A 14574-nucleotide genomic window follows, 5' to 3' on the forward strand; every position below is an offset into this window, starting at 1 on the left:
AGCAAAGTACAGAGAGAACCTTGATGAAAAGTCTCAATGTCCTTGAGTGGCCAATCCAGAGCCCAGACTTGAACCCGATAATGACCATCATTATGTTTGGAGGAAAAAGGGGGAGGCTTGCAAGCCGAAGAACTCCATCCCAACCGTGAAGCACGGGGGTGGCAGCATCATGTTGTGGGGGTGCTTTGCTGCAGGAGGAACTGGTGCACTTCACAAAATAGATGGCATCATGAGGGAGTAAAATGATGTGGATATATTGAAGCAACTTCTCAAGACATCAGTCAGGAAGTTAAAGCTTGGTCGCAAATGGGTCTTCCAAATGGACAATGACCCTAAGCATACTTCCAAAGTTGTGGAAAATGGCTTTAAGGACAACAAAGTCAATGTATTGGAGTGGCCATCACAAAGCCCTGACCTCAATCCTATAGAACATCTGTGGGCAGAACTGAAAAAGCGTGTACGAGCAAGGAGGCCTGCAAACCTGACTCATTTACACCAGCTCTGTCAGGAGGAATGAGAAGCTTTTGGAAGGCTACCCAAAACATTTGACCCAAGTTAAACAATTTAAAGGCAATGCTACCAAATACTAATTTGAGTGTATGTAAACTTCTGACCCACTGGGAATGTGATAGAAATAAAAGCTGAAGTAAATCATTCTCTCTACTATTATTCTACCATTTCATTTTCTTAAAATAAAGTGGTAATCCTAACTGACCTAAAACGGGGATTTTTTACTAGGATTAAATGTCAGGGATTGTGAAAAAATGAGTTTAAATGTATTTGGCTAAGGTGTATGTAAACTTCCGACTTCAACTGTATATAGGGCAGCTGCTTCTAATGTGCTAGTGATGGCTGTTTAACAGTCTGAGGGCCTTGAGATGGAAGCTGTTTTTCAGTCTCTCGGTCCCAGCTTTGATGCACCTGCACTGACATCGTCTTCTGGATGATAGTGGGGTGAACAGGCAGTGGCTCGGGTGGTTGTTGTTCTAGATTATCTTTTTGGCATTCCTGTGACATCGGGTGCTGTCGGTATCCTGGAGGGCAGATAGTTTGCCCCCGGTGATGCGTTGGGCAGTCCGCACCACCCTCTGGAGAGCCCTGCGGCTTCGGGCGGTGCAGTTGCCGTACCAGGCAGTGATACACCCCAATGGGATGCTCGCAATTGTGCATCTGTAAGATTGAGGGTTTTAGGTGCCAAAACAAATATATTCAGCCTTCTGAGATTGAAGAGGCGCTTTTGCGCTTTCTTCACCACACTGTCTGTGTGGGTGGACCATTTTAGTTTGTCAGTGATGTGTACTAGAGGTCGACCGATTAATCGGAATGGCCGATTTTCAAGTTTTCATAACAATCGGAAATCGGTATTTTTGGGCGCTGATTTAAAAAAAGATATATATTTTTTTTAAATAAATATACCTTTTATTTAACTAGGCAAGTCAGTTAATAACACATTCTTATTTTCAATGACGGCCTAGGAACGGTGGGTTAACTGCCTTGTTCAGGGGCAGAACGACAGATTTTCACCTTGTCAACTCGGGGGATCCAATCTTGCAATCTTACTCTTAACTGTTACGCGAATGCAGTAAGCCAAGGTAAGTTGCTAGCTAGCATTAAACTTATCTTATAAAAAACAATCAATCAATCATAATCACTAGTTTTAACTACACATGGTTGATGATATTACTTGTTTATCTAGCGTTGCATATAATCGATGCAACGCTGGGGGATGATTTAACAAAAGCGCATTTGCGAAAAAAGCACAATCGTTGGACGACTGTACCTAACCATAAACACCAATGCCTTTCTGAAAATCAATACACAGAAGTATACATTTTTAAACCTGCATATTTAGCTAAAAGAAATCCAGGTTAGCAGGCAATATTAACCAGGTGAAATTGTGTCACTTCTCTTGCGTTCATTGCACGCAGAGTCAGGGTATATGCAACAGTTTGGGCAGCCTGGCTCATTGCGAACTAATTTGCCAGAATTTTACGTAATTATGACTTAACATTGAAGGTTGTGTAATGTAACAAGAATATTTAGACTTAGGGATGCCACCCTTTAGATAAAATACCGAATGGTTCCGTATTTCACTGAAATAATAAACGTTTTGTTTTTGAGATGATAGTTTCCGGATTCGACCATATTAATGACCAAAGGCTCGTATTTCTGTGTGTTATTATGTTATAATTAAGTCTATGATTTGATAGAGCAGTCTGACTGAGCGATGGTAGGCTGCAGCAGGCTCGTAAGCATTCATTCAAACAGCACTTTCGTGCGTTTTGTCAGCAGCTCTTTGCAAGCACATCGCTGTTTATGACTTCAAGCCTATCAGCCTAATGGCTGGTGTAACCGATGTGAAATGGCTAGCTAGTTAGCTGGGTGCGCGCTAATAGCGTTTCAAATGTCACTCATTCTGAGACTTTGAGTAGTTATTCCCCTTGCTCTGCAAGGGCCGCGGCTTTTGTGGAGCGATGGGTAACGCTGCTTCGAGTGTGGCTGTTGTCGATGTGTTCCTGGTTCGAGCCCAGGTAGGGTCGAGGAGAGGGATGGAAGCTCTACTGTTACACTGGCAATACTATAGTGCCTATAAGAACATCCAATAGTCAAAGGTATATGAAATACAAATGGTATAGAGAGAAATAGTCCTATAAATACTATATTAACTACAACCTAAAACCTCATACCTTGGCATATTGAAGTCTCATGTTAAAAGGAACCACCAACTTTCATATGTTCTCATGTTCTGAGCAAGGAACTCAAACGTTTGCTTTTTTACATGGCACATATTGCACTTTCACTTCTCCAACACTTTGTTTTTGCATTATTTAAACCAAATTGAGCATGTTTCATTATTTATTTCAGACTAAATAGATTTTTATTGATGTATTATATTAAGTTAAAATAAGTGTTCATTCAGTATTGTTGTAATTGTCATTATTAAAAAATTGGCCGATTTTTAATCGGTATCTGCTTTCTTTGGTCCTCCAATAATCAGTATTGGCGTTGAAAAATCGTAATCGATCGACCTCTGTGTACGCCGAGGAACTTGAAGCTCTATCGGCAAGTCTCTGTTGTGCAGCACACATGAGATAATGAAGTTACACTTGTATGCAAGTCAATACTAAATATTTGCCATCAGATATCTTATGGTTTTCTGCCAGAAGTCAAAGAGCTCCGTTTAGGTTGTCATTTTTTCCCCTGTGCTTCCAACTAGAGGTTGTTTTTTTATCTCCTCTGTTCTCTGTGTACACATGTTGCCCTTCCTTCAGAAAAGCATGCATCACTACTTTGTTCATTTGCAGAATTTCTCTCGTTCACTTTTTCTTGTAAATGCCCACACTCACCGAACATTTTATTTGGTAGCTACCAGCTATGCTTGTATAACTTTATGAGCTTTTCAAATTCTTTAGCTAACAGCATCTGTGATTTTGCTATTCGTTTGTGCTGATTTGGATAGCATTCTGTTAGTCCTAATGGGATTTTCTAGCGCCCCCTTGTGTGCTATGCCGGTAATACCATAAATTCCTGTATGAGAGGAAGATGGAATGACAATATGAAAATCTGGATGCCACCAAAGCCTACCGAAGAGCCTCCTTCCTCCTTCTGTGTCTGCAGAGCTGAAGGGGTCAGGTATATACTGTAAGGTTAGATGGAGCCATCTACGGTTTCCTTCAGATCTGAAAATCCCAAATGGAAGGTTGTATCTCATAGGTGGGGTTATGTCGATGCTGCACAACTACTAGTGCTCACAGACAGACCCACAGACTAATGCTTACAAACACACACAGTAGGAATGAGAGGGATCGATATGAGTGGATACACACGCTGAGAGCTCATTGTGGAGGTCACTTTGCATTAATATTACTGTGATGGAGGTGACCTCCACTAGGACCCCCTCTCCCCAGGGACAGGCCTCTCTGGCCTGGGCACCAGCACATCCATGCCTGGGGGTCAAGGTTTAGAAATAATGATCTGAAAATGGTATCATGTGATACCATTTTATGTTCTTTTGTGGTGCTTTACTGCACACACACACACACACACACACACACACACAATCTACCTCTCAGACATGTAGTCCCGTTAATCACCAGCAGGGTGCAGCCCTGTTGTAACCGAGGAAACCCAGACCACCACTTCAACACAGCCCAATTGATTGCTGGAAAGGAGGCTGGCAATAAATCAAGCAGAAAAGCAAATGTAGAAAAAGCTGTTCTTGTTTGTGTCTAAACAGGAGGAATAGAATAAATCTGCTCTATTTTTCACTCAGTTTGAAAGCAAATTTGATTGTATTTGTATGCTTTGGTTGGTTAGAGACCTTCATTTTTAAAAGTGCACCTTTGGAATTGTAAGCTATGTTTTCGCTTTGCTTCAATATAATCGTTTCATATATCCAGTTTTTTTTTTTTGTTTCCATTTGACGATGACTGATATACGAAGTTAAATACAAATAAACGTTTTGTCCTATTAAATGAAATGAATGAGGATGTTCAATATGTTATTCCATTATTTAAATAATCTTAACTGTCATCGTTATTTGATAATACCAACAATTTGCAGTCTAAAGAACTTTCCTGGCGTCATAATATTAGTTTTATTATTCTGCAGCTTCCAATTTGTATTGTGGTTTTTGAACTTTATTGCTGAATGTGCAACAAAATAAGTATAGCTGTGAGCTGCAATGAACGGGGTTCACAGGATGACAAAGGGGGAAACAAAGTGGGCACGATCATGTAGGAACTATCGTCCTTAAAGTGCAACCAGTGGAAGCATTACCGTGTTTATCTCTCAATACCACAAGGATGATGATGCCAGTTAAGTTTTGTCTGTAGGTCTGATGACGCAGGTAATCGTTCTTAGTGTTGCGATTATACACCAACTCTGGGGTAAATTTGACGAATGGTTTAGGTTAAGATTTGTGAAATATTTTCTGTATTGGTATACAGTGCATTCTGAAAATATTCAGACCCCTTACCCTTTTCCAAATTGTTACTTTACAGCCTTATTCCAAAATTGATTAAATCATTTTTGCGAATGTATAAAAAAATTAAATACTGAAATACTTATTTACATAAGTATTCAGACCCTTTGCTATGAGACTTGAAATTGAGCTCGGGTGCATCCTGTTTCCATTGATCATATTTGATGTTTCTACAACTTGATTGGAGTCCACCTGTGGTAAATTCAATTGATTGGGCATGATTTGGATAGGCACACACCTGTCTATATAAAGGTCCCACAGTTGTCAGAGCAAAAACCAAGCCACGAGGTCGAAGGAATTGTCTGTAGAGCTCCGGGACAGGATTGTGTCGGCACGGATCTGGGGAAGGGTACCAAAACATTTCTGCAGCATTGAAGGTCCCCAAGAACATAGTGGCCTCCATTCCTAATTGGAAGAGGTTTGGAACCACCAAGACTCTTCCTAGAGCTGGCTGCCCAGACAAACTGAGAAATCGGGGGAGAAGGGCCTTGGTCAGTGACCAAGAACCCGATGGTCATTCTGACAGAGCTCCATAGTTCCTCTGTGGAGATGGGAGAACCTTCCAGAAGGACAACCATCTCTGGAGCACTCCACCAATCTGGCCTTTATGGTAGAGTGGCCAATCCGAAGCCACTCCTAAGTAAAAGGCACATGACGGCCCGCTTGGAGTTTGTCAAAAGGCACCTACGGACTCAGACCATGCGAAACAAGATTTTCTGGTCTGAAGAAATCAAGATTGAACTCTTTGGCCTTAACGCCAAGCTTCACGTCTGGAGGAAACCTGGCACCAGGTTCCACACGGTGAAGCATGGTGGTGGCAGCATCATGCTGTGGGGATGTTTTTCAGTAGCAGGGACTGGGGCACGAGTCAGGATTGAGGGAAAGCTGAATGGAGCAAAGTTCAGAGATCCTTGATGAAAACCTGCTCAGGATCTCAGACTGGATCGAAGATCCACCTTCCAACAGAACATCGACCCTAAGCACACAGGCATGACAACGCAGGAGTGGCATCGGGACAAGCCTCAATGTCCTTTTAGTGGCCCAGCCAGAGCCCGGACTTGAACCCGATCGAACATCTCTGGAGAGACCTGAAAAAAGCTGTGCAGCGACGCTCCCCATCCAACCTGACAGAGCTCGAGAGGATCTGCAGAGAAGAATGGGAGAAACTCCCCAAATACAGGTGTGCCAAGCTTGTAGCGTCATACCCAAGAAGACTCGAGGCTGTAATCGCTGCCAAAGGTGCTTCAACAAACTACTGAGTAAAGGGTCTGAATACTTACGTAAGTGTTATCAGTTTTAAAAAAATATATATTTAACATTTGCAAAAATGTCTAAAAACCTGTTTTTGCATTGTCATTATGAGGAATTGTGTGTAGATTGATTGGGTGGGGACTATTTAATCCATTATAGAATAAGGCTGTAACAGTGGAAAAAGGGAAGGTTTCTGAATACTTCCCAAAGCCACTGTATTGCGGTGATCTTTGAATTATGGGACTTTAATCAAATAAACTCATTCGAGATTCATTTAAATCTACGTACCAAATATGTTTTGAATATGATTTTTATGGTTTTAGAATTCTTCTTTTAACACTTTTGTTCTTGACTCCTTGTGCATTTGAGCGTGTCCGTCATGTAGTCTCCTGTGTTACGGCGTGAATTTGGTAAGATTTGGGAATTGTATTGATTGTACACCCTTTAGTTAAGGCAATTGGGATTCTCCAGAATTTCTCAAGGCAATTTGTCCAGAGGTGAGAATAGCACACATTATGGTTCATTTCTTATAGGTTGTGAATATATTATGCCACTGGTGCCAATCTAAGGTTGCAGAGACTTCTTTTTATATTCGCACATCTTCTAAGGACGTTTACGTACCAAATTTCATGGCCCCATGTCCGTTGGTTCAGTTCTTATAGCCCTGGTCTGGTGTAGCGTGGCCGTTTTTTAAATGCGGCAACTAATGATTCTCAAGTTCTTTTTAGAGGCTAATTCATTGAGTCTATATGCGAAATCTATAGGTACAGGCCATATTTGAGTGCCGCATGAAGAAAAAAAATATCTAACCCATTAAGGGATACTATGGGATTTTGGCAATGAGGATGGATACCGTTTTTTGTCTATGCGTGCAGTTTGAAGGAAGTTGGTAACTAGCGCAATTGCTAACTAGTGTTAGCGCAATGACGAAGTCTATGGGTACACTATATAGACAAAAGTATGTGGACACCCCTTCAAATTAGTGGATTTGTTTATTTCAATCACACCCGTTGCTGACAGGTGTATACAATTTAGCATACAGCCATGCGATCTCCGTAGACAATTGGTAATAGAATGGCCAAACTGAAGAGCTCAGTGACTTTCAACATGGCACCATTATAGGATGCCACCTTTCCAACAAGTCAGTTTGTCAAATAACTGCCCTGCTAGAGCTTCCCAGTCAACTGTAAGTGCTGTTATTGTGAAATGGAAACGTCTAGGAGCAACAACGGCTCAGCTGCGAAGTGGTAGGCCAGACGAGCACCCAGAACGGGACCGCTGAAGCACGTAGCTCGCTAAAAATCGTCTGTCCTCAGTTGCAACACTCACTACCAAGTTCCAAACTGCCTCTGGAAGCAAAATCGGCAGAAGATCTGTTTGTCGGGAGCTTCATGAAATGGGTTTCCATGGCCAAGCAGCCGCACACAAGCCGAAGATCACAAGGCGTAATCCCAAGCGTCTGGGGCTGTTTTTCATGGTTCGGGTTAGGCCCTTTAGTTCCAGTGAAGGGGAAACTTAATGCTACAGCGTACAATGACATTCTAAACGATTTTGTGCTTCCAACTTTGTGGCAACAGTTTGGGGAAGGCCCTTTCCTGTTTCAGCATGACAATGCCCCCGTGCACAATGAGGTCCAAACAGTGTGAAAGAACTTGACAGGCCTGCAAAGAGCCCTGACCTCAACCCCATCAAACACCTTTGGGATGAATTGGAATGCTGACTGCGAGCCAGGCCTAATCTTCCTACATCAGTGCCCAACCTCACTAATGCTCTTGTGGCTGAATGGAAGCAAGTCCCCTCAGCAATTTTCCAATAGCTAGTGGAAAGTCTTCCCAGAAGAGTGGATGCTATTATAGTGACAAAGGGGTTACCAACTTCATATTTACTCTGGCTATGGAACCCTGACCTGTTCATCGGACGTGCTACCTTGTCCCTGACCTGCTGTTTTTGACTCCCTTTCTTTCGCACCTCCTGTCTTGACCGCTGAATGACCCTGCTGGTCTTCTATGAACGTTTAAACATCTTCAAGAACAATCTGGCCTTAATGGCCATGTGCTATCTCCACCCCTAGGAGTCTGGTTCCTCTCTAGGTTTCTACCTAGCTTCCTGCCTTTCTAAGTAGTTTTTCCGAGCCACTGTTCTTCTACATCTGCATTGTTTGGGGTTTATGGCAGGGTTTCTGTATAGAACTTTGGCATCTGCTGATAAAAGGGCTTTTATAAATACATTTGATTTGAATGCCCATGATTTTGGAATGAGATGTTCAACAAGCAGGTGTCCCCATACTTTTGGTGATGTAGTGTATCTGCTAGCATGTCTATGGACATCTGCAGGCTAGCATGTCTATGGACATCTGCAGGCTAGCATGTCTATGGACATCTGCAGGCTAGCATGTCTATGGACATCTGCAGGCTAGCATGTCTATGGACATCTGCCTGCTAGCATGTCTATGGACATCTGCCTGCTAGCATGTCTATGGACATCTGCCTGCTAGCATGTCTATGGACATCTGCCTGCTAGCATGTCTATGGACATCTGCCTGCTAGCATGTCTATGGACATCTGCCTGCTAGCATGTCTATGGACATCTGCCTGCTAGCATGTCTATGGACATCTGCCTGCTAGCATGTCTATGGACATCTGCCTGCTAGCATGTCTATGGACGTCTGCCTGCTAGCATGTCTATGGACGTCTGCCTGCTAGCATGTCTATGGACGTCTGCCTGCTAGCATGTCTATGGACGTCTGCCTGCTAGCATGTCTATGGACGTCTGCCTGCTAGCATGTCTATGGACGTCTGCCTGCTAGCATGTCTATGGACGTCTGCCTGCTAGCATGTCTATGGACGTCTGCCTGCTAGCATGTCTATGGACGTCTGCCTGCTAGCATGTCTATGGACGTCTGCCTGCTAGCATGTCTATGGACGTCTGCCTGCTAGCATGTCTATGGACGTCTGCCTGCTAGCATGTCTATGGACGTCTGCCTGCTAGCATGTCTATGGACGTCTGCCTGCTAGCATGTCTATGGACGTCTGCCTGCTAGCATGTCTATGGACGTCTGCCTGCTAGCATGTCTATGGACGTCTGCCTGCTAGCATGTCTATGGACGTCTGCCGGCTAGCATGTCTATGGACGTCTGCCGGCTAGCATGTCTATGGACGTCTGCCGGCTAGCATGTCTATGGACGTCTGCAGGCTAGCATGTCTATGGACGTCTGCAGGCTAGCATGTCTATGGACGTCTGCCGGCTAGCATGTCTATGGACGTCTGCCTGCTAGCATGTCTATGGACGTCTGCCTGCTAGCATGTCTATGGACGTCTGCCTGCTAGCATGTCTATGGACGTCTGCCTGCTAGCATGTCTATGGACGTCTGCCTGCTAGCATGTCTATGGACGTCTGCCTGCTAGCATGTCTATGGACGTCTGCCTGCTAGCATGTCTATGGACGTCTGCCTGCTAGCATGTCTATGGACGTCTGCCTGCTAGCATGTCTATGGACGTCTGCCTGCTAGCATGTCTATGGACGTCTGCCTGCTAGCATGTCTATGGACGTCTGCCTGCTAGCATGTCTATGGACGTCTGCCTGCTAGCATGTCTATGGACGTCTGCCGGCTAGCATGTCTATGGACGTCTGCCGGCTAGCATGTCTATGGACGTCTGCCGGCTAGCATGTCTATGGACGTCTGCCGGCTAGCATGTCTATGGACGTCTGCCGGCTAGCATGTCTATGGACGTCTGCCGGCTAGCATGTCTATGGACGTCTGCCGGCTAGCATGTCTATGGACGTCTGCCGGCTAGCATGTCTATGGACGTCTGCCGGCTAGCATGTCTATGGACGTCTGCCTGCTAGCATGTCTATGGACGTCGTCATTTTTATACTAGACACAGAGAGCTAAAGATGGCATCCACAAGATCATCTGACTCTGGGGAAGTAGATAACGGGCCTCACTGCCAAAATCCCGAAGTCTCCCTTTTAAAGACTAATGAAATGAGTCTCTAAATCCAAAATCTGCAGTGAATCTGATGTGTGGTTTATGAGGAGATGATGATTTTGAGCATTACAGATGCAGAGAATGAGTCTTTTAATAGTTTCCTTGTCTTATGTCAATACCAAATTCGGTTTGGTTCATTATAGTGATAAGTTTCAAGTTGATAGAACGTTGTTTAGGGGATTTACAAAGGATTTCAATGGAAATGTGAAATCGGATTTCCTGGTTGATCAATAATCAATACCTTAGCTTATCTCGAAGTTAAGAGACATACCACGGGCCTACAAACCAAATTTGTGTTATTTGGACTTATGGTTCATGAGATGTTTTTCCAAATATTTTCAAAAATGTCCAAGGAGGAAAATCTATCCTGGAAGACCTTATGGGTCCTTGAGGCAAGTTCGTTCAGCATGAGGAAAGACGCCAACATACAAAGTTTTCAGTCGAGGTCAAACGATGTGACGGATAGGAGGGTTTAAGTGAGGCTTGTTATAACAGCTCCCCCTGTAGGCCAATCGGTGCCATTATTTTTGACCAAATTGCTTATGGCCTCTACTCTGTGTGCCAAATTAGTTACTTGACCGTGTAAAGAAAATAACAATGGGTATTCACAGCTTTGCTGTGAACCTCTAAATACAGTGGTAGCAATGGTTATTTATGAACAACCAATAACAATGTATGTGTGAGTACTCTCTCTCCCCAACCCCAGCTCTGCATTAGTTAACACATCTGTCCTTGTGAAGTTGAATATATCCACAAAATACAAAGCACTTTGAGCACCTGGAAAAGCTCTATATAAATCCAACCAGGCATGATTGTGAACTATCTCAGAGCCAGTTGGTTGTGGTGGGTGGCAGACTGAACGTTGTTCTTCCGGACCCAGCCTAAGGTTGAATGTAAAGGTGAAGCCCACTTAGTGTTTGCATGGTGGAGGAGAATGGAGGGAGGGATGGAGGTGCAGGGGAGGCAGATGGCAACAGGGTGAGGTTCTTTCCACTGAGGAGAAACACAGATAATTGGAGAGTGATGCTTAGCGGCAGCCTGGCGATCGATGCCAATCTCCCCTCTAAGTCCAGGGGTTATGATTTTCTTTTCATACACTGCAATTAATCGAGTGTTTAGCCCCACACACGCCTGCCTGAAGAGAGCACGGGCATACCAATGACCTGGTTTAGACCACCATCACCCCCGCTGAGCGCTCTCTCTGTGGTTGTGTGTGTGTAAGTAAAGAGTTGGGTCACGTCTGGTTTGTAAATGGATGCTCCTCGGGTCTCCACTGTGTGTGCCCCATTATGATTTTTCTCCTCTAGTCGTGTGTGTGTGTGTGTGTGTGTGTGTGTGTGTGTGTGAGAGAAATCAGAACCAGGCAGCATCCTGCCCTGAGGCCTTCAGCACAGAACTAATGGATCAAGTAATTGTCCGCCACTACCAAACTGACCTGTACAGAGAGAACACACACAAACCAAACTCTCTTAGAAGTACACACCATCCAGTGACAAATCCAACAGTCTTCCCTGGGCTGCAGTGTTCCAACCAGTGTCTCCAGAGAGAGAGAGAGAGAGAGCAGCCTCAAAGAGCAGCCTCGGGGCAGTGTTAGTGTTCATGATAGATTTATATCCTAAACCCATTAACAAAGCCACAGGGACCACACACACATACACCTCAGGCTGCTGGCATGGAAAGAGGCTAAAGCACAGAACACATTGGCTAGGTAGGACTTTTTAAAAACACTAGTTTGCAATTACATGTGATGTCCTGTGATAAATAACAAAGTTGGCTAAATTACATATTGAGGCCTATACAACTGCTGAACTTACATCACACTTTTTGGCTAATACTTCATATTTAACAATAAGAGAAAAGGGAAGAGTGGAGGGAGGGAGGGAGGGCAAGATGGGTGAGGGAGAGAGGGGCGAGGGATTAGTGGTGTTTTCAGTGGAGTGTGTATCCTGTTGAAGTGGCTAATATTTTAATTAAGTCTGAGAGGACTGTGAGAGCTGCCTGATAAACTCCCTCTCTTCTGTTGATGGTAATTTAGCCGCTCCCCAGAGGCACAGCCAGACACACTACTGTGTGTGCGTGCCACAGTGTGTGTTAATTGGTGGTCGTGCCGTTTATCTGTACCCGGTGACGGTGACAGCTGGTGACCCCTGGTCCTGCCTACAGGCTCCGCTCCAGCTCGATCTGCTGTGAGGGGCTCCTCTCTCCTCTGCTCTTTACTGGGGTATTATCAGGCCTGAAGGAGGGTCTTTGTGGGCTGGTTGTCAGTCCTAAGAACGGTTATTTGTGAGGCCTAACCAGGGGCAGGCAGGGGGTCTTTGTCCCAGGGATGTAGTGCTAAACGGAGGCAGATGGCTGGGTGGTGTCAGCCTGTCAGCCACGTGGGGCTCCAGAGGACCAGAGGGAACAGGAGAGAGGGGGCTCAGCCCAGGCCTGTCACCCTAAATAGGGGCTGGGTCACCCCGGGTCAGGGCCCCTGCTTGGCTCTTGTTAGCACCCTCAATGGGCACCATGTGCACCCTATTTTGGTCCCCTGTCTGCGGGGCTGGTGTCCTAGGAAACTGGGCTGCTGAGAATTCTCCCAGGGGGAAGGAGGGGTGGGGGCTGTTCCTCAGGGGCCCACACTCTGGTCTCAGATTCCCCACACTGGGGAAGAAAGGGGTGAATGTGTTTGATTGACAGAATGGTGTGTCTCCTCCCTAATGGCTTTTTAGTTAGCTGGATAATAGACTCTCTCTCTCCTGTCTCTCTCTCTCTCTCTCTCTCTCTCTTCTCCCACTCACTCACACACCTTACTAATGCTGTGTAATTGCAGGATTTGTCATGTTTTGGAATGTTTCTTAGTTGAGGATTTATGACGGGCTCGGTGTGCATAGGCAGCTGGCACCCACATTGATTTTTAATTTCATGCAGTTTAGTTATAGGTCAGCTATTCAGCCTTTACTTTGGTCCCTGAACTTGGAGTACTAGCCCCAGATTAGACTAAATGTGTGTTCAGTAATTCTCTTGTATCCAGTCAGTCATGTTACCCTGTATCTACTCATTCCTGTAACCATTTCTCGTGTACTTAGTCTGTCCTGTTACCCTGTCTTCTACTGTATATCTGGTCCGTCATGTTACCTGTTCTGTAACCCTCTCTCATATACCTATTTGGTCGTGCTACCCTGTAACCCTTTATCCAGTCCGTGTTGTAACCCAGTCTCCGATCTCCTGTTCCCTGTAGGTTTGCTGGTAAGACGGCCAGTAGTGGAGCTCTGGTGCTGGTGACAGTGGAGCTGAGGGAGTTGTCTGCAGCTCTGATCACCATCAACACAGAGAAGAGTGTCATGGGCCCCATGCTGCTCCGAGACCTGAAACGTGCCCTGGCCCGGGCCTAGAGCGCCCCCTAGCCCCAGTCCTCCAACACACAGAGAAAAACACCGCTGCCATGATGACATCTCCATCTCATTCATCCAAAAACACACATGCACAATGTCTTTCTCTCTCCCGATGTCTCATTTTCTTCCTCTCTTGCATTCTGTCACACACATACCCACTTACATGCAGGCAAGGAGATCTCAGAACGGCTCCAGAAACGTTTTTTTTTTCTGTTATTGCTTAGAGAAAAGCACTCCTAGATTCCTTATAGCCTTATTTAAATGCTGTTATTGGAATTTGAAGCGTTTCAAGAGCCAAAAGCCAAGATGAATGAACTACCATGATGCTATATAGTGTATGACATTGATATAAACAAGATAGTGCTTTTCTTTTTAGCTGAAGGTAGCCTAGCGGTTAGAGCGTTTGGCTACTAACCAAAAGGCCGCTGGTTGTCATACCCCAAGCCAACAAGGTGAAAAATATTTGATGTGCCCTTAACCCTGATTTGCTCCTAGGGCGCCGTACTACTATGGCTGACCCTGTAAAACAACACATTTCACCCCACCTATCTGGTGTGACAAAATTTCAAAAATCCCACTGTTACTGTGCCTCATCCATTCCAAACCCTACTGTTGTTTTCAACGGAGCAACGCCTGTGAAGTGCCTTTATAAATGAAGAAAGCTATGTTTTTTTTTTTAGGGAACCAAAAATGTGTTTATCAATCATTTGAGGTCTGTATCACTATTGGTGAAAAGAACTGAGTTTATTAAAATGGTTAAGTGAACGGACAGTGTTTTGTCTCTTGATTCTTGATGGCGGTGCGTGTGCTTTGGGTTGGTGTGTAGAGTTGTGGTGCAGTGTGTTTGTGTGTAGGGTTACTTTATAGAGTGTGTGTGTTGGGTTGCGGTGCTTTGGAGTGCAGTGTTACTGGCTGTGTGTTGGGATTGTGTAGTGGTTGGTCTGTGGGTTGGATTAGGGTGCAGTGTTACTGGCTGT

The 14574-nt window shown here is 44.7% G+C and overlaps 1 protein-coding gene across 1 annotated transcript in view; it reads left to right on the forward strand.

Moving 5' to 3' along the window:
- The window catches only part of LOC110509669 (AP-3 complex subunit beta-1), a 65466-nt gene extending 51098 nt beyond the window's left edge, over positions 1-14368 (forward strand). Inside the window, exon 27 of the mRNA XM_036967340.1 lies at positions 13444-14368. Within this exon, the coding sequence (XP_036823235.1) occupies positions 13444-13597 (154 nt within the window). The 3' untranslated portion in view covers positions 13598-14368. The remainder of the gene's footprint in view (positions 1-13443) is intronic.
- The last annotated feature ends 206 nt before the right edge of the window (positions 14369-14574 follow it).

Source organism: Oncorhynchus mykiss, chromosome Y (genome assembly GCF_013265735.2).
Source record: "Oncorhynchus mykiss isolate Arlee chromosome Y, USDA_OmykA_1.1, whole genome shotgun sequence".
NCBI lineage: Eukaryota > Metazoa > Chordata > Actinopteri > Salmoniformes > Salmonidae > Oncorhynchus > Oncorhynchus mykiss.